General features: G+C 36.3%; 2 protein-coding genes across 2 annotated transcripts in view; both read left to right on the top strand.

Annotated features, from left to right (window-relative positions):
* The first annotated feature begins 222 nt into the window (after nt 1–222).
* LOC110449202 lies at nt 223–4,640 on the top strand. The gene is made up of 2 exons (XM_021495906.1): nt 223–289; nt 987–4,640. The coding sequence occupies exon 2, from the start codon at nt 1,036–1,038 to the stop codon at nt 3,940–3,942; it is 2,907 nt and encodes a 968-aa protein (XP_021351581.1). The 5' UTR covers nt 223–289; nt 987–1,035; the 3' UTR covers nt 3,943–4,640.
* A 13,149-nt stretch (nt 4,641–17,789) lies between these two features.
* The window catches only part of LOC110449201 (mitochondrial ribonuclease P protein 1-like), a 20,456-nt gene continuing 17,416 nt past the window's right edge, over nt 17,790–20,829 (top strand). The window contains exon 1 of the mRNA XM_021495905.1: nt 17,790–17,881. The gene's annotated coding sequence lies outside the window, so the exon portion shown is untranslated. The remainder of the gene's footprint in view (nt 17,882–20,829) is intronic.

Raw genomic sequence — 20,829 nt, 5'->3', positions numbered from 1 at the left:
CACCCCATATCAGTCCGAGGGCTTTGTTTAATATCACACCCCATATCAGACCGAGGGCTTTGTTTGATATCAATTGCATTCGCTGGCACATCATGTATCTGAGCACTTTCGAATCGTACAAATTTTAAGTATAAAGTCCACAGCTCGTGTTTGGGAAATTCTCTCAAGTGAATATTTCCTCATCTATATGACTCCAGCAGTTAGCTTGAAAGTGCACTGTATATAAACTTTCCAATGATCATACATCACAACAGCAAAAAACGACAACGTATCAAAGTACACAGCAAAGGTAAGTCCGATTAAATGGCAGCAGTGTTGTATTGGTGAGGTTTCGGTCACGTCTTAAAATATTATTACTGATTTCTCTTATATATGAATATATATAAGAGGGCGGGGTGTGAAGAGCTGTGGATTATCTAGGCTAGGCGGTTTGGTGCCGTAGGCCGTGAGTTCGAGGCCCGGACAGGACACGGGTCATAAAATCATCTTCCCTCGCTTGTGTTTCTATGTCAATATATAAATATAAATATAAATATAAATTTGTTTTGTTCATGCCTGAAATACAATGTTTATTACTACTTACAATTTCTAATTAAATTAATTTTGAATATTGTTTACATGTAGAGGATATGACTTATTATCGTTGGTAACGAAGTCAATTAATTTAATAATACCTTAGTATTTTTGCCGAGTTCAGAGGCAAGATTTTTCAACAGACTGTTGGCACTCCAAAGGGAACATACTGTACCCTTCTCTTAGTCGAAATGATTATTCTAAAATTATAAATTATTTTAACCAGGGTAGAAAATCTTAAACAAATATATCGTATCTAATTCAAGTAAGTTGTAATTTATAAGAAAATTGTTTCATTTTTCCCTTTTTAACCTTGCTGGTTCTGCATAAATTTCGGTTTGCCATGCTCAGATGACGCATCAATACTTAAAAGGGATTTAAATATTAAAAGTCTTACGTATATTCCTTTTCAGCGAATTGCGACCCTATCAGATACAGGAGGAGGAGAAATCGAGTGATGTCATGGTGGTTCCCATATTTCTCTTGATATTTTGTGTAGCGGTAGATGGTCAAAACACAACAATGAATGCCACAGACTTCGGACCGTCTACTCCACAAAGCTCACAGGGCGGAAATGATACAGTTTTTGAGCCCAATTCTACAATGGCTGACCATCCACTTGGTTCCTCTCGATCGGATAACAATTGCAGTATTTTTATCGATAAGACCAGTGAGGATTTGGAGCAAGCATTAGTGGTTGGTTCCAATATGCTGTTCATGATATTTTCCTTCAGGAATGATAGCCGAACAATCCCCATTTCTGTGGATACCCCTCAGCCCCTTACTTGGGTCCATGTGTCAGGAAACCATGGGAAGGGTCTTTTTTGGCTCAGACAGGACTTTGAGATGTTATCTTTGACGAGTCTAAGCTATGGTGTTGACAATTTAGAAATATACATGTCTGACAGTCCAGAAGGATGTCTAAGTACGACACCAGCATCAGAAATTGCACAGGATGTGAAAGATCTCGTTCTTAACAACCTCGCCAGTGATCCTATGACAAACATCTCCTGGATCGGAAGTGAAATTTGCAATGCCAGGTTCAGATTCAGGGAACACGAAACTGGCACTGAAGTATACTTTGTGTGTTGCAAAAAGGATGCATTTTTCAAGACCACCTGCTACGAACTCAAACGCAACAAATGGATGAACGTATTATTACTATGCATTCTCGTGTTACCATTTATTGCTCTTATGTTTGCCCCGTTATTGATACCCGTTGATCTATTCCAGGACGGTAAAGCTGACGTATTTTTTCAACACAAGGTCAGCTCTCAATTTCAAATCCGTGTTACTAAACAATCTAGTCCTGATCGTACATCAAAACCACCTCTAGAAATATCAAAAACGTATTTCAAAGATATGCCAAGATTCTGTAGTACTATAGCAACACTAAATGATAATCTCACATACGACTGCACTCTGGAAAAGATATCTTTTTACGTTGACAGAGACAATTTAATCGGGAAGGACACCGATCCTTTTGGGCCATTAACAATGTTATACACTTTGCTAAGCCGGTACGAGCTGAGAAGACATTCATTTGGTGAGGGAAATTCTTTTCGAGAGTATATGACTATACTTTACGGGAAGATTTTGAATACAGGGTATTTATTACTAATAATCACATTAGTTAATATTCCAATCATTGTAAAATTAATCTTTTTCATTATTCAAGTAATTCCAGCTTGGTATATCACTAACAGCCTGGAAAACCTAGACCTAAATTCTAACCTTATACAATACAGTAGTTTCGGAGTCAGCATTATTCCACGCTTGGAGCTGTATCTTATATACCTCGTTCTTATTGGTCTTTTTGTGCTCGTGCAATTTTTCAAGATCCGAGGAACACATAGAGTAGATATTGTAATTGAAATTCTAAAACAGTGCCTGCGGGATTCTCGTAAAAGACGAATCAAATTAGCGTTTCAGACGTTATATAAAGCGTGTCGTTTTTCCATCATTCAGTGCATTATGAAAGGATGGCATCGTGCTTTTGTGTATCTCGTACTGTTTCTACCTTTTGTCGTTTTTAATTTTGTCTTTTATCTGTTGCCCACAGTAAATCTGGTGTGCTCTATTCCTATCTACCTCTTCTTTTATGTTCTTTCCAACAAGTGCGGATGTCTATCGAGAAGTCGATGCGTACGAGCGATAGCTAAATGCGTATCAGATTGGCTAGGGCTCAATCCAATTTTTCTAAACCAGACCGATGGTGAAGATGTTGATGACAGTGACAGTGTCAGACATAAGCCGTGTTCACCAGCCGACACGTTCATCATACTCATTCTGGTGTTTTCGTTGCCTGTGCTTATCTTTGTGGTACTGGATTCTTTGTCATTCTATATTGATATAATCATCTATGTTCTGATCGGTCTGCTTCTTAATGCATCAGTGACAACCACATACGTAATTTTATCGCTCATGCTAGTCTTTTATATAAGAGACTTGTTCGATAATGTGACAAATCGATACGTTAAGTTTAATAACACTATTATAGGCGATGCGATGACGAAAACAAGAGAAGATGTTCTCAAAGTATCATTACTTAATGAAAATCTTCAGAAAAATACAGCTTTTCAGTTGATTAACGAAACACCTCTAGGCGAGCCTGATGCACAAAAAGAGAGCAACTCGCCCATTGACAACTTCAAGCTATCCCACGAGGCAGGGGTTCTACTGTGGAGGACAAAACGACTGATCTTCTTTCTCGACAGGAAAGATACACCATACATACCAAAGAAATTTTTCACGGAAACGTGTGTCATGGACTGTGTCGGAACCCCGGGACCACTTGGAGAAAACCTCTGGGCTGTCACCATCGATATATTGCGGATTTTTGTATTCTTATTTTTCATCCTGTTAGTTGCTTTGGCGTTCAGCGAGGAGACTGAATCTCCGGGCACTAATCAAACACTCACAGTTATAGCGGGGGGTCTGGTTCCCTGGTTATTGAGGAAGGTTTTGCAGGTTCCAACCGAAAAAGGTGTTGACGTTGAAAATCTCCATTTTCGTGAGGTTTTCAACAATGCCATCAGAAAGTATGAAGAAACATGGACTGTAGCAGACATTGACATTGCAAGCGTCAAGGTATCTGAGGACCAAACGCTAAATGAGATGGAGGTTATAAGAAGTGAGGATCGGGATATGACACACGATAGCCATGAGATGCCCGAATGTTTAAAACCTAGCTCTACAAGTCGTGAACTTAGTATTGAGGCAATAGAAAATGTACCAAGTAGCAGTAGATCTCCAAAAGCAGATTCACTCGAACATAAAGAAGAACGAACTACTGGACAAAGCTCGTTCAAACATGACCATTTAGTTGTTCTGGTCAACAAGAAGTCAACAAGATCCCAGGTAGTTTAGAGGTTATTATTTATCCTACGTCAAGGAAATACAATGGGGTATATCTGTTACCTGTAAATATAGATGATACATTCCCCTGTATCCTTATTAGTTGTATCACGTGAAGGTTGAGTTGACGATTTTTGATGTTTACCTTATGTTACCACTTTAACATTAACAGCAGGTCAATACTCTCTCCCATAACGTCATTTGTAACGTCACAATGCTTTTCTCCTGGTAATTTCATAAGTTCCAAATATACAGTTACTGAATTGCAATGTTCGAGTACGTCTGGCGATATTTCTATATTCGTGTTTATCATCGTGCCGGTAATACCGTTGATATGACAGAGAGGTGAACACTCCGACTTTCTACACAGACGGCCAAATTTTCAGTCTCTTAAAGTCGTCATATCATAGATAATAAAGGAGAAAGTGGTTCTTTTCCTACTCTCACGACTCATCAACCCGTGTGGATTATAAAATGGGCTGAGCTGGGTATTACAGTATCTGTGCTGTATCATTCAGGGAAAGTGGCACTATAAAAAACATACCATCACGTTCACGTATACACATACGTTGATAAATAAGCAAGGTGACAGATGAGCTATCATTTTAGCCTGTGAAGGCAGCTCCTGTGGGTTCCTATAAAATATGTACTTATTCGGGGGGTCAGCCCCACCATTTGTACAATTTTGAAACCCTGCCTCCCATGAATGCTTCCGACCAAATATGATCGATATCCATGTCATAGTTCTACAGAAGTCGTTTATAGCAATATAGCCAAATTGCCACCCTTTGGCCCAACCCCTCAGCCCCCTGGGGGGTCAGCCCAACCATTTGTACAATTTTGAATCTCCACCAACTAGAAATGCTTCCAGTCAAATTTAGTAAAATTCCAATCAGTGGTTAAGAAGTAGTTGTTTAAAGAAATTGTTGACGGATGGACGACGGACGACGGACGCCACGGTATGGCATAAGCTCACATTGGTCCTTCAGGCCAGGTGAGCTAAATGTGAAACAAAATATCAACGTCGAGGAAAGTAAAGGCCAGAAGCCAAAAGAGGATGTTAGTTCGCATGGTACAAAATGGCATGTTGTAGTGTGCGTCTTCAACCTGTTCTTGAAAACTTTTAGTCCAGAACGACCGAAAATATTATCACTAAATTTAGTCTAAAACAGCATTGGGTAAAAGAGACTAACAAGTTGTGATCCACCTGGGGTCAGAGTGGCGGGCCACATAGCGGGGCCCAATAGCGGAAATAAAGGGAAACTTCAAAATCCTACTCCTTCAGTACCAGTTAATGGATTTTCACCTTAGCTTTGAGTATCGCTGTGCCAAGGAGTTTTTTTTTTATAAACGTAGGATGTTTCAGCCATTTGCCCCATTTCTGAGAGCAGAGGGGTGAGTCAAGTTGTTGAGGGAAATAATGGGTAATCTTTAAAATCCTTCTCCTTCGGTACCATCTAAGGGATTTTAACCACATTGCGGTCTGAAATATCCTTGGGGCAAGTGAATTCAGTGTTGTATAAAAGGAGAGTGTTGCGTTCCTGAGGGCAGAGGGGCATGGATTGTGCATTGTGTATAAAAATTATCTAAGCAGGGCTGTTGTTAGTACGTTCCTCATCACTTTGGTCGCTCAGTTACAGTATAATGACATCATCGTATCCCAGACAGCAGACATTGTGTATAATGTATTATTGACACAGTAATATATGCATACGTGCGTTTAAAGCGATGTGATGATTAAAATAGCAAAGATTATAAAGATAGAACATTGACGTTTGTGTGTAAATTCGAAATATAGTTGATGTATATAAACAGTCCTTTTCCCGACAGCGTTTGTTTAGTAAATATATAGATTGATGCTGATAAATTATTTGTGGTTTGTTATAAAACCAATAAAACGATGACTTATCATTTTTGGTTGACATATACCTTCACCATGATAGTCGATATAAAGTAAAACTGGTGAGTCTAAAATGGGTCAACATATATATATTTATTGATTGACTTTCTCAATTGGCTTTTACCACATTTTGAAACAAATGTTTCCTTACCTTGTCAGGATTTTAAGGTAATCTGTGGTGACCCTAAGATGGCGGATTCAAAGCACTGAGTATGACCGCAACCTTCTTGGTGGTATTTATTCTGTCACAGTTAACATGAAATAAAATTTGACAATATTTTTTTTGAAAAAGCAAGGAGTTTGTTATATTCCTACACAATGTCAGTAAATATTCTGCAGGACTTTGATCAGGATGTACATGAAACATGGTGAAGTAAATATTTACTTTCTGTAGGTCTTTGGTACCACTAACCATTCCTAGATAGATTTATATGACACCTGGTGAAGTAAACATTTACTTTCTGTAGGAATTTGGTACCACTGACCATTCCTAGATAGATGTATATGACACACGATGAAGTAAATATTTACTTTCGGTAGGACTTTGGTACCACTGATCATTCTTAGATAGATGTATATGAAACATGGTGAAATAAATCTTTACTTTCTGTAGGACTTTGGTACCACTGACCATTCCTAGATAGATGAACTGACACATGGTGAAGTAAATATTTACTTTCTGCAGGTCTTTGGTACACTGACCATTCCTAGATAGATGTATATGACACCTGGTGAAGTAAATATTTACTTTCTGTAGGACTTTGGTACCACTGATCATTCCTAGATAGTTGAACTGACACATGGTGAAGTAAATATTTAATTTTCTGTAAGACTTTGGTACCACTGACCATTCCTAGATAGATGTACTGACACATGATGAAGTAAATATTTACTTTTTGTAGGCCTTTGTAACCACTGATCAATCTTTGATAGTTGTACTGACACATGGTGAGGTAAATGTTTACTTTCTGTAGGACTTTGGTACCACTGATGATTCTTGGATAGCTGTTCTGACACATGGTGAAGGAAATATTTACTTTCTGTAGGACTTTGGTACCACTGACCATTCCTAGATAGATGTATATGACACACGGTGAAGTAAATATTTACTTTCTGTAGGACTTTGGTACCACATACCATTCCTAGATAGATGTATATGACACATGGTGAAGTAAATATTTACTGTCTGTAGGACTTTGGTACCGCTGACCATTCCTAGATAGATGTATATGACACATGATGAAGTAAATATTTACTTTCTGTAGGACTTTGGTACCACTGACCATTCCTAGATAAATGTATATGACACATGATGAAGTAAATATTTACTTTTTGTAGGACTTTGTAACCACTGATCAATCTTTGATAGTTGTACTGACACATGGTGAGGTAAATGTTTACTGTCTGTAGGACTTTGGTACCACTGACCATTCCTAGATAGTTGTACTGACACATGGTGAAGTAAATATTTACTTTCTGTAGGACTTTGGTACCACTGACCATTCCTAGATTAATGTATATGACACATGGTGAAGTAAATATTTACTTTCTGTTGAAATTTCCTCGCTCTCTAATTAGTATACATAATAGCCAATTTAGTTACTCGATTGGTAGAATTTTTATTTTCTTTTTCTTCATTTTCCTAGCACAAACGTGTTGTTTAAGTGAGATCTTAATATTTCAAGTCAAATCAGTCAAGTCAATTTTGCTTATTATAGTGTCATATATCAGAATAGGACCGTACGAGTGTATAATTACACAGTATAAAAAACATATAGTAACATAGCAAAGATCAATCATCTTAATGTACAAATATATAGACATAATATCATAATTTTGTTAAGAACAGTTATGATACGTAATATATAAATAAATCAAAACAACCTATCGCAGTTTCCAATCCAGAGAGAAGGTGACTGGGACAGCCATTATTACAAACATAGCAGTTTTATTTCTGATTTTGAACATTTCTGATGTTTTCTGTATCATTGAGACGAGGTCTTTCCCCGGGACGAATAGAAATAGAATATTAATACAAAATATCACTATGAGGCAGGAGGATCAAAAAGGGTAATAATATATATTATGACTTATTGTATTGTGTTCGATCATTAATAGTAATATTTTCAAACATTAAGTTGTTGTTATTATGAATCATTTTGGAGAAAATAGACAAAGATGAAAAATGTACACTATCACATTTAATCATAAAAACAAATGTATGCAAAATTAAAGGAAGAAACTATCAGCAGCAGCCAGGACACGTATTAGGGTGTTGTGCACTGTTTTGGCATGCTAACATAGAAACAGGTTATTAGGAATCTTAAAGGAAAATCGGAAACTTTGCAACTTTTTTGTTTTTTTCTACTATAGAATCTACGACGGATAACATGAGAAACCTGACATCAATAGGAAGTACTTCGAGAGTTGATATAGGTGTTCAGTGTTTAGCCTATATTGAGCACCAAACAGGATTCATCCCTACGACTGCAGAGGAGTAATGAGGATGACGTTAGTTAGATAGTTAACAACGGTCTGACGACAATAATAGCGGACACTTAAAATCGTTATACAGCAAACGGAAACTGAATGGTAAAAGGTTACAAACTGCATACAGGAGTAAACAATAAAATGGTCAGATAATACAGGTATTGTTTTAAATTTCAGTTGACAAATGACTGAGTATTTGGTGGAAAGGTTTGATGTAAGGGGCTGCGACAAGAAATTGGACGTTTTCTCTATGTTATTTGGGAAAGGATCCCTTTACTTTTTACTGGGGTCTAAATACAGGTCAAAATATTTGTACGGAAGAATAATTGAAAAGGCTGTTTCAACTACTGTTGAAACACATTGACAGGTGCGTAAAACGGATTATTTTTTTAATTTAAAAATTAACAGGAGTAATGTCTATAAACCGTATCTAAAAGCAGTTTAACGCTTAATAACACCCCTGTTTCTAAGGTATTGACATGTCGCAATTGATTCGGATTGCTGTGATATCATATGTTTTCCTTGACAGACGGGTGACGGTCAATCTACAACACTAGGTCTCAAGGGAGGCAGATTGATGAAGATATAGGCTAGTTTTAATGTCGCCATTATTATATCATTGTAAATATTTTATTTCCTTGTGCGATATGACGGTCTACGTTTTAATTATGCTCGTAGCGTATCTCACAGTTTGGTTCTCACGAAAAATTACCCTATGGCATCGATTAACATGGCTGGTGTCAATTACGCTTACCTTTCCGGAACAGCTAGTCTAACTTTCGTTGTATTTTTTACACGTTATGTTTTCCTTTGATTATGATCTGTCCTAGTTTTACTGAATAAGAATTCTAAGTTCAAAATATGGTTTCGTTCACACCTCCTTATTATTCATAAACACTTAACAAAATGTGGATATCCCTTTTGCTATACAAATACCCAACGAACATAAGTACAACTTATACATGTAGCAAAATAACATAAAACCATCGATTGTGGGGCATTAACGTTATCTGTTATGTACAGTGCATTTCATTACCTTTAAGGAAACAAACATCAAGTGACAAATATTTCAATTTAAAAGGATTAGGGATATGCTTCTTGAAGAGCTTTTCGCCGATTACATCGATCCGATATTCACATACTACACACAGAGATTTCTCCATGCTCACAAAGAATGTCCATTAACATATATTACCATAGAATGAAGATTTTCAGCCATCGTCTACAAGCTGTTGCGAACACTCGGAACTACTTATATATATATATATATTATTTCACTTTCATTTCATGTCTTTGTTTAATATCAAGTGCAATCGCTGACACATCATGTAACTGAGCACTTTCGAATCGTACAAATTTTATTTATGTTTAAAGTCCACAGCTCGTGTTTGGGAAATTATCTCAAGTGAATATTTCCTCGTCTATATGACTCCGGAAGCTGGCTTGAACAAAGGAAGGATTAGTGAACTTTATACAAACTTTCCGATGATCATACATCACAACAGCAAAAAAAAACGTATAAAATTACACAGCAAAGGTAAGTCCGAGTAAATGGCAGCAGTGTTGTATTGGTGAGGTTTCGGTCGCGTCTTAAAATATTATTACTGATTTGCCTTATATATGAATATATATAAGAGGGCGGGGTGGTGAAGAGGTAAGAGCTGTGGATTATCTAGGCTAGGCGGTTTGGTGCCGTAGGCCGTGAGTTCGAGGCCCGGACAGGACACGGGTCATAAAATCATCTTCCTTCGCTTGTGTTTCTATGTCAATATATAAATATAAATATAATTCAAAATTTGTTTTGTTCATGCCTAAAATACAATATTTACTACTTACATTTTCTTATTGAATAATTTTGAATATTGTTTACATATAGAGGATATGACTTACTATCGTTGGCGACGAAGTCAATTAATTTAATAATACCTTAGTATCTTTGCCGAGTTCAGAGGCAAGATTTTTCAGCAGACTGTTGGCACTCCAAATGAAACATACTGTACCCTTCTCTAAGTCGAAATGATTATTCTAAAAATATAAATGATTTTAACCAGGGTAGAAAATATATCGTATCTAATTCAAGTAAGTTGTAATTTATCAGAAAGTTGTTTCATTTTATCCCTTTTCAACCTAGCTGGTTCTGCATAATTTTCTGTTTGCAATGCTACAAATGACGCATCAATACTTAAAAGGGATTTAACTATTTAAAGCATTGCGTATGTTCCTTTTCAGCGAATTACGACCCTATCAGATACGGTAGGAGGAGAAATCGAGTGACGTCATGGTGGTTCCCATATTTCTTTTGATATTTTGTGTAGCGGTAGATGGTCAAAACACAACAATGAATGCCACAGACTTCGGACCGTCTACTCCACAAGGCTCACAGGGCGGAAAGGATACAGTTTTTGAGCCCAATTCTACAATGGCTGACCTTCCACTTGGTTCATCACGATCGGATAACAATTGCAGTATTTTTATCGATAAGACCAGTGAGGATTTGGAGCAAGCATTAGTGGTTGGATCCAATATGCTGTTTATGATATTTTCCTTCAGCAATATTAGCCGAACAATCCCTATTTCTGTGGATACCCCTCAGCCCCTTACTTGGGTCCATGTGTCAGGAAACCATGGGAAGGGTCTTCTTTGGCTCAGACAGGACTTTGAGATGTTATCTTTGACGAGTCTAAGCTATGGTGTTGACAATTTAGAAATATACATGTCTGACAGTCCAGAAGGATGTCTAAGTACGACACCAGCATCAGAAATTGCACAGGATGTGAAAGATCTCGTTCTTAACAACCTCGCCAGTGATTCTATGACAAACATCTCCTGGATCGGAAGTGAAATTTGCAATGCCAGGTTCAGATTTAATGAAACTGGCACTGAAGTATACTTTGTGTGTTGCAAAAAGGATGCATTTTTCAAGACCACCTGCTACGAACTCAAACGCAACAAATGGATGAACGTATTATTACTATGTATTCTCGTGTTACCATTTATTGCTCTTATGTTTGTCCCGTTATTGATACCCGTTGATCTATTCCAGGACGGTAAAGATGACGTATTTTTTCAACACAAGGTCAGCTCTCAATTTCAAATCCGTGTTACTAAACAATCTAGTCCTGATCGTACATCAAAATCACCTCTAGAAATATCAAAAACGTATTTCAAAGATATGCCAAGATTCTGTAGTACTATAGCAACACTAAATGATAATCTCACATACGACTGCACTCTGGAAAAGATATCTTTTTACGTTGACAGAGACAATTTAATCGGGAAGGACACCGATCCTTTTGGGCCATTAACAATGTTATACACTTTGCTAAGCCGGTACGAGCTGAGAAGACATTCATTTGGTGAGGGAAATTCTTTTCGAGAGTATATGACTATACTTTACGGGAAGATTTTGAATACAGGGTATTTATTACTAATAATCACATTAGTTAATATTCCAATCATTGTAAAATTAATCTTTTTCCTTATTCAAGTAATTCCAGCTTGGTATATCACTAACAGCCTGGAAAACCTAGACCTAAATTCTAACCTTATACAATACAGTAGTTTCGGAGTCAGCATTATTCCACGCTTGGAGCTGTATCTTATATACCTCGTTTTAATTGGTCTCTTTGTGCTCGTGCAATTTTTCAAGATCCGAGGAACACATAGAGTAGATATTGTAATTGAAATTCTAAAACAGTGCCTGCGGGATTCTCGTAAAAGGCGAATCAAATTAGCGTTTCAGACGATATATAAAGCGTGCCATTCCGTCGTCAACCAGAGCAGTATTAAAGGATGGCTACTTGCTTTTGTGTATTTCGTACTGTTTCTACCTTTTGTGGTTTTTAACTTTGTCTTCTATCTGTTGCCAACAGTTAATCTGGTGTGCTCTATTCCCATCTACCTATTCACTTATGTCCTTTCTAACAAGTGCGGATGTCTATCGAGAAGTCGATGTGTACGAGCGATAGCTAAATACTTATCAGATGGGCTAGGGCTCAATCCAATTTTTCTAAACCAGACCGATGGTGAAGATGTAGATGACAGTGACAGTGTCAGACATAAGCTGTGTTCACCAGCCGACACGTTCATCATACTCATTCTGGTGTTTTCGTTGCCCGTGCTTATCTTTGTGGTACTGGATTCTTTGTCATTCTATATTGATATAATCATCTACGTTCTGATCGGTCTGCTTCTTAATGCATCAGTGACAACCACATACGTAATTTTATCGCTCATGCTAGTCTTTTATATAAGAGACTTGTTCGATAATGTGACAAATCGGTACGTTAAGTTTAATAACACTATTGTAGGTGATGCAATGACGAAAACAAGAGAAGATGTTCTCAAAGTATCGTTACTTAATGAAAATCTTCAGAAAAATACAGCTTTTCAGTTGATTGACGAAACACCTCTAGGCGAACCTGATGCACAAAAAGAGAGCGACTCGCCCAGTGACAACTTCAAGCTATCCCACGAGGCAGGGGTTCTACTGTGGAGGACAAAACGATTGATCTTCTTTCTCGACAGGAAAGATACACCATACATACCAAGGAAGTTTTTCACTGAAACATGTGTCATGGACTGTGTCGGAACCCCTGGACAACTTGGAGAAAACCTCTGGGCTGTCACCATCGATATATTGCGGATTTTTGTATTCTTATTTTTCATCCTGTTAGTTGCTTTGGCGTTCAGCGAGGAGACTGAATCTCCGGGCACTAATCAAACACTCACAGTTATAGCGGGGGGTCTGGTTCCCTGGTTATTGAGAAAGGTTTTGCAGGCTCCAATCGAAAAAGGTGTTGACGTTGAAAATCTCCATTTTCGTGAGGTTTTCAACGATGCCATCAGAAACTATGAAGAAACATGGACTGTAGCAGACCTTGAATTTGCAAGCGTCAAGGTATCTGAGGACCAAACGCTAAATGATATGGAAGTTATAAGAAGTGAGGATCGGGATATGACACACGATAGCCATGAGAGGCCCGAACGTTTAAAACCTAGCTCTACAAGTCGCGAACTTAGTATTGAGGCAATAGAAAATGTACCAAGTAGCAGTAGATCTCCAAAAGCAAATTCACTCAAACATAAAGAAGCACGAACTACTGGACAAAACTCGTTCAAGCATGACCATTTAGTAGTTCTGGTCAATAAGAAGTCAACAAGATCCCAGGTAGTTTAGAGGTTAATATTTATCCTACGATGAGGAAATACAAAGGGGGTATATCTGTTAACTGTAAATATTGATAATACATCTCTCCCATAACGTCATTTGTAACGTCACACTGCTTTTCTCCTGGTAATTTCTTAAGTTCCAAATATACAGTAACTGAATTGCAATGTTCGAGTACATCTGGCGATATTTCTATATTCGTGTTTATCATCGTGCCGGTAATACCGTTGATATGACAGAGAGGTGAACACTCCGACTTTCTACACAGACGGCCGAATTTTCAGTCTCTTAAAGTCGTCATATCATAGATAATAAAGGAGAAAGTGGTTCTTTTCCTACTCTCACGACTCAACAACCCATGTGGATTATAAAATGGGCTGAGCTGGGTATTGCAGTATCTGTGCTGTATCATTCAGGGAAAGTGGCACTATAAAAAAACTTACCATCACGTTTACGTATACACACACGTTGATAAATAAGCCAGGTGACAGATGAGCTATCAGTTTAGCCTGTAAAGGCAGCTCCTGTGGGTTCCTATAAAATATGTATTTATTGATATTTTATATTGACTGTAAGAATTGTATATTTATATATTCTAATGCGCCTTAGTGTCTTAATCTAGCTAGATATGGCATTTTATTAAAATTATATATATATATATTTATATTGATCAGAAATGAATAGTCATACACGATTATACGTCATTTAAATGTACGTATGTAGCATCAAATAAATGTATCTTAATGTCAAAAACAAACTTCTGGTTATTACTTTGCTCATTTCATTTGTACATGTAGGATCAGGAAAACGGAACTCTTGCTTTATCGACCATATCAAAATGATCAAAAATGGCCATCCCCAGCAGCATGAATACCATATGGATGCGACCATGGTTTATTTGATCGACTCATCGCCGCTTTAAAAGCATGTAGGTATTGAATATGAGGGACAAAACGTAAAAATGGATACTGTTCATATTCTCTTGTTAAAATAGAAGGTGTATTTCTTTTATACATAGAGGCCTGGTGATATGTTGCCTAGAGATAATATTTTCGTTACTTTAATTGAAATAATTTCTTTTTGTGAAAATATATACTACAATGTAGTAAACAACACATTTCTTTAGTAAATACATTTATGGTTGCAAGACTTTAAATGAATAGTTAATACTACTAATATATTACTCCGGCTTCTGTAATAATTAATATATCTCGCATTATACTATCAATTGCGTCGGCAAGCGGGGTCTGAACTGACATTAGATCATTAATTAAGCTATCGGTACATCCCCTACATCACCTTATACATTAATTCAGAGAAAATTAACGACAGACAGTGGGGCTTAACGGCAGGCTACTTCTAAATGTCACCTCTATATCAAAAAAAAAACTAAATTAGATTGAAATAGCACAATTATTCTTCTCTAACTTCCGTGCTTCTGTCAAAGTGTTAAACGATATGAGTTACAGTAACATTGAATAATTCACCTCAGTACTGACACTTCTATAGGGTTCGACATGCCAAAATTACATATACTCTAAAGATAGTGTAAATTAACTTTTACATTTAGCATGTGATGTAGATATTTACTAACTGTGTTCTCTTGACAAAATACTTTTATTTGTAATAATAAGAATTATACATTATATATCCTAATACAAATACGGACATATTTACCCGTTGTCAGTACAATGTGACCGGGCATGACATTGTGCCGAATGTCTTCGGCGTGGTAGCACTACAGAGTCGACATCAGATCTAGATCCGCGCTATCCCAAGGAGGCAAATACCCCAACATACCCTGTCTCCGGCACTCATACACACAAGCACGCATACACAACAGATGGAGGTACGACCTTAAATGATCTTAGCTTTTGATAGGAAGTTACACAAATTAAAACCAAAACCTTACTGAAAAATCAGACACCAGTCTAATGCTACATATCACAGGTTAGATGGCATCAACTTGAGAAATCAATTACCAATACATCCGTCGATCATTTACCTGATTTTTTCTTACCTGATGTATATAAGTTATGGAGACATAGTAAATGGATCAATATTCAATGCTGAATGCTTAACTAACAATCAAAAGGAACAATTGTACCAGATATCGCTGTTTTTTTACACCTAAAACAGATAATCCCATGATGATTTAACATAACAAAAATGAAACAAAATATCAACGTCGAGGAAAGTAAAGGCCAGAAGCCAAAAGAGGATGTTAGTTCACATGGTACAAAATGGCATGTTGTAGTGTGCGTCTTCAACCTGTTCTTTAAAACTTTTAGTCCAGAACGACCGAAAATATTATTACTAAATTTAGTCTAAAGCATCCTTGGGCAAAGGAGACTAAACGGAGGTTGTGATCCAACTGGGTTCCGAGTGGCGAGCCACATAGCGGGGCCCAATAGCGGAAATAAAGGGAAACTTCAAAATCCTACTCCTTCAGTACCAGTTAATGGATTTTCACCTAAGCTTGGAGCATCGCTGTGCCAAGGAGGTGTTTTTTTTTATAAACGTAGGGTGTTTCAGCCATTTGTCCCATTTCTGAGAGCAGAGGGGTGAGGCAAGTTGTTGGGGGAAATAATGTGTAATGTTTAATTTAGTACTCCTTCGTTCCATGCAAGGGATTTCAACCAAATTTGGATTTGAAATGTCCTTGGGGCAAGTGAATTCAATGTTGCATAAAAGGAGAGCGTTGCCTTCCTGAGGGCAGTGGGGTATGGAAAAATGGGGTAACACGGGTAAACTTTTAAACCTTATCCTTCAGAACGGTGAAGAAATATCAACTAAATTAACATGGTATAAAGTGGGGGCATAAAATCTTAATCTGTGGTTATTTGCCCAGAAATCCTACTCTCCCAAAAGGGTTGTGTGTATTGTAATCATATTTGGTTTGAAATATATATTGGGCAAGATGATAACATATTCCCTACATGAAGCAGTGTGAGCCCTGAAGGTGTTGGACACCAATAACGTAGTTTGGTGTGCATGTACTGCTGAACTGCTTAAGTATCTAGATGTCCACCATGTAATCACATAGACACAAAATAGGCATTAAAACGACAAATACTAATTTGGCACTCCTGAAATATCAATATATTCTACCATACAAGTTAAATAGTTCATATATTCAACAGGAAATCAGTAAATATTCTCCAATTCTTACATTTCTACTAAATTTTCTATTTATTACATTATTTTTTTACTAAAATGATGAAAATATTGTCACGCCAAGAAAGTTGATTCCAGCTCATGTACCTTGACGCTTGACAACATATTGAATGGGCTTCTCAAAGCAGTTATTATATCTTTTTCTGCCAATTCAAGTAGGTTTTGCTTATAACTATGTTATTAATTATGTATGGACGTTGATAACTCAGTGTATATACCACAGATGTACTAAACCAACCACTTATTCTACTATTGCTTCGTCTACATCTGAACAGAAAATCAGCGGCGGTAAATAGAAATTAACCTTTTGATTGGTCAATATTATATCAATAGGACTTGATAGCAAATTATCGCATGTGAAGATTTCACAGATCTGTGTTTTTACTGATAATTTTTGAAATTTCACTGGTAAAATGTAATAAAAAGCTTAATTTATATCACTAGAAAATATCTTGTGTACCATATGAAATCTTATATTGTAGCGCGGACAAAAATGTCCATGATGTTAAATGTACCATATATGACCGTGTGAAATTCCTTTCAGGTCACACAACACAATAACAATGTTTATCCACAGAACGTATTATATTTTGAAAGAACCTGCATCTGATACGTAAACGTGTAATCATCTGTCTGTAATACATGTAGAAATACATGTTAGTACGTGTGTGTAAACAGTGTAACCTGATGTAATAAAGAATTCCCCCTCACACGTCGTCTGCATGTGAGAGTAAAAATTGTGTTGTGCAACTGATTGACAGAGCAATGAAAGATGAAGATGTAGATGATGTTCATCATAAATAAGTCAGTGATAGTATATATCAATACACATGCATATAGATATATTACCAGTCTAAAACAATAATTAAATGTTCTGTGTGTGTCACCACTTAATAAACACAAGTGTACTTGAGTGCGTCCGTGTATGTTCGTACAGGCATTCATGTTCGTACATGTAGAATTAAAGGCTTATATACATCTGCTGGTGTTGTTTTCTGTGTTAAAGATGCGACGTACCACTAGGGAATAGTTTTAGGGAAGTTTCCTCGCAAAGGGGGNTGTACAGTGAGTTATCGAGCTGCTCTGTGTACTATATTTAGACACCTTATTGATATGGTACATCCTATAATTTGATTGGATGGAAGAAGTTGGTGCCGGAAAAACAAACTTGCATCCGGAGAGGTTTTCAGCAGTCCGGAAATCTGACACACGCCGTAAGTACTTTGCTATAATGAAAATACCTGGAACAACTGAACAACTAGAGCCGAGTGTTGCGATAACTATTTGTTTGATCTTGCTTTCTAACCATATATTTCCAAATGCCTAAATTACATCTAGTATAACCAAAATAATTCTGAAACGGCAAGTGTTCATAATCTGTCTGTAATAACAAATACATATGTGTATTAGTAATCCGAATGACTGTCTGCTCTGTCTTTAAAAATTACTTTAATAGTAATCTATGGTGAATAGTATGTTTATCAGTTGATATGTCTAAAAAATAAATACACCCAAATTCACTGTAAAAAAAGACATTTACAGTAACCTCCGGCGCGTCGATTTACCCAATACAACCCAATACAAGTGTCGATTTACCCAATACAACCCAATACAAGTATCGATTTACACAATACTACCCAATACAAGTATCAATTTACCCAATACAATCCAATACAAGTATCGATTTACCCAATACTACCTAATACAAGTATCGATTTACCCAATACTATCCAATATAAAGTAAAATTTACCCAATAGAAGTTACGATGTTGTGTGGACCCGGGTATTGTTTTGGCAAGGTCGTCGTTATTTGGAATTACTTAATTCAATCTACGCATTTCATTTCAAAATATTTCATTGTTAATACAAACAAAGATAAATACAATTATTATAGAAGAAATATAGCAATACATATATTAACAAAGGGACCAGACAACAGGCTTAGCCTATATACATGTAAGTCTTTTCCTATAGATACCGGTATCCAATTATTTTAATGTCATTGATATATTGAAGTTATGGGTGGAAGATAGGACAATAGCGGAAAAATGATTCTTTAACTATAATGAAAGAACACATATACTCACTCACTCTCATACTACCATTCCTAATTGGTATATTTTATATCGTTAGAACTACGTTTAGATATTTTGAATAGGAACTAGTATGATTAAGTATATTTCTATTAGTTTCATTAGACATACCAACGACACCATGGCAACATGAAGATTTACAAATCCTAATAGATTATACACAGAGAAGATGTGATGCCTAAAATACCTATAGAGGACGTTGGAAGAAAAGGTGAATTGTGTTTTCTATATTTGAACCACATCAACAGGAACTCAAGCTATGCTACGTACATTCACGAATGGAACAGTAAACGAATGGATACCCATTAGTAAAATGTTTTTCTTAACCTAGCCATATTTTGTAATGTCTTAACAACAATATATTGTATCTATCAACAAGTAAACGATGTATGGAAAGAGTGCTGGAATATTTCATTAGTGGTAGATAGTAGGACAATAACGGTAAAAAAAAAAACAATTATACTCGCTCACTCTCATATATTACCATTTGTACTTGTTATATGATGTATTGTTAGACCTTACATATATAAAGACATTAAGTAAAAAATGTTGTTGTTTTTTAAAATAGGATCAATAACTATATTTCTGTTTGTTTCTGGAATAATGTATTGGAATAAAGAAGCATCATAGTTATATCAGTATTTTGAAAACTTATGCACAAATATATGTGTGTATTTTTTTTTATTGAAGTTTCGTTGTTCTTTAGTTACCATTTTGATGAAATTTAACCTTTTTTTATTTCCGGTTAATTGAGTGTTCCATGTACATGTATATACAGTGTATGCTATTTTTGTCTCAATATTGAATGACTATTAATTCTATTTAGAACTACAAATAATTTAAAAACGAGGGTTATTTATCATCAAGATAATTATTTGAAGCTCATCATTGGCTATTATCTAACTGTGTAATTTTACTTGTTTCCTAACATGAAACAATCCGAACAAGTTTATGTAATTATCTTTGGTAAAGCCGATGGAAATCGTAAAGTTACACATTTGTATACACCTGTTTCATTTAGACAGCAGTGTGGTGACTCTATCCACGTGTGATGGGACCGACTAATTAAGCGGCACGTGACTTGTCACGCGTGTACGTGATTGACATGTGTATTTAGGTATGGTTTTGGCCACGTGTGATCTGAACCAGTTTCAATTAAACCTGACCTTTGATTGACAGGTGATGCTTTCTACAAATAACAATAACTTCTGTATTTCTTTGATTTCTTTCCGAATTTACTTCATTAATAATGAAATCCATTTTTCTACATTTTATCCAATATATATAACAAAGATAAATCATTGTATATCATTCCCGTGATAATTTACTTCAAAATAACGAAATTCATTTTTCTATATTTTAACCTATATATCATTCCTGTGATAAATTATATAATTACAGAGACTGGTTATTATATTTCTAACTGCTTGATCGCATGTATATGTTTATATAATAGAACGTATACGTTTTAGCAAAGATATGGTTGCTTTATAAGTTTATATTTCAGATGAATTATGAGATTGGTCAGTTTTTTTTTTACCTGAGACCAGAGACGTATACGTCTCTGCTGAGTCCAATCAAACAGCAATCTTCGTGCCTTCAATTTTGCTATGACATATTCCAGGGGTGTAGAGGGCGAAATTGAGCGTAACCCCCGGATATCGAGGATGGATTGCATGCACTCTAATATGTTCCAACGTGTGTTTATTTTATTGTTGAGTTATGCAATTAATTGAGACGTGAATGAGTAAATATCATGTCTCCACATATAACATTAATGTCTGTACTGATGAATGAAGGAATACCCGATAAGCATAATTAAATATATTATATATAATTGAGTCCAATCCTGACCAGAACCTGTAATTGGGATACTTTTATCAAATATTAATAAGTCCGTTCCTGTCCCGATCTAGATATCGCACCCCTTAGATCTAAGTCCGTGCTTTTACCAATAAATCTTATTAGTATCAGGGGGTGCGATATCTAGTGGGTTACGATACGTAAACAGACAATGCCAGTGGCGGATCCAGAGACCTATTGGGGGGGGGGTCCAAATCTCCAGGGGG

Source organism: Mizuhopecten yessoensis, unplaced genomic scaffold (genome assembly GCF_002113885.1).
Source record: "Mizuhopecten yessoensis strain PY_sf001 unplaced genomic scaffold, ASM211388v2 scaffold4525, whole genome shotgun sequence".
Lineage (NCBI taxonomy): Eukaryota > Metazoa > Mollusca > Bivalvia > Pectinida > Pectinidae > Mizuhopecten > Mizuhopecten yessoensis.
This window is presented reverse-complemented; position numbering and strand designations above follow the sequence as displayed.

What these genes read in the sequence shown, in the direction of transcription:
- LOC110449202 (XM_021495906.1), top strand. Translation starts at nt 1,036, where the DNA reads ATGGTGGTTCCCATATTTCTCTTGATATTTTGTGTAGCGGTAGATGGT.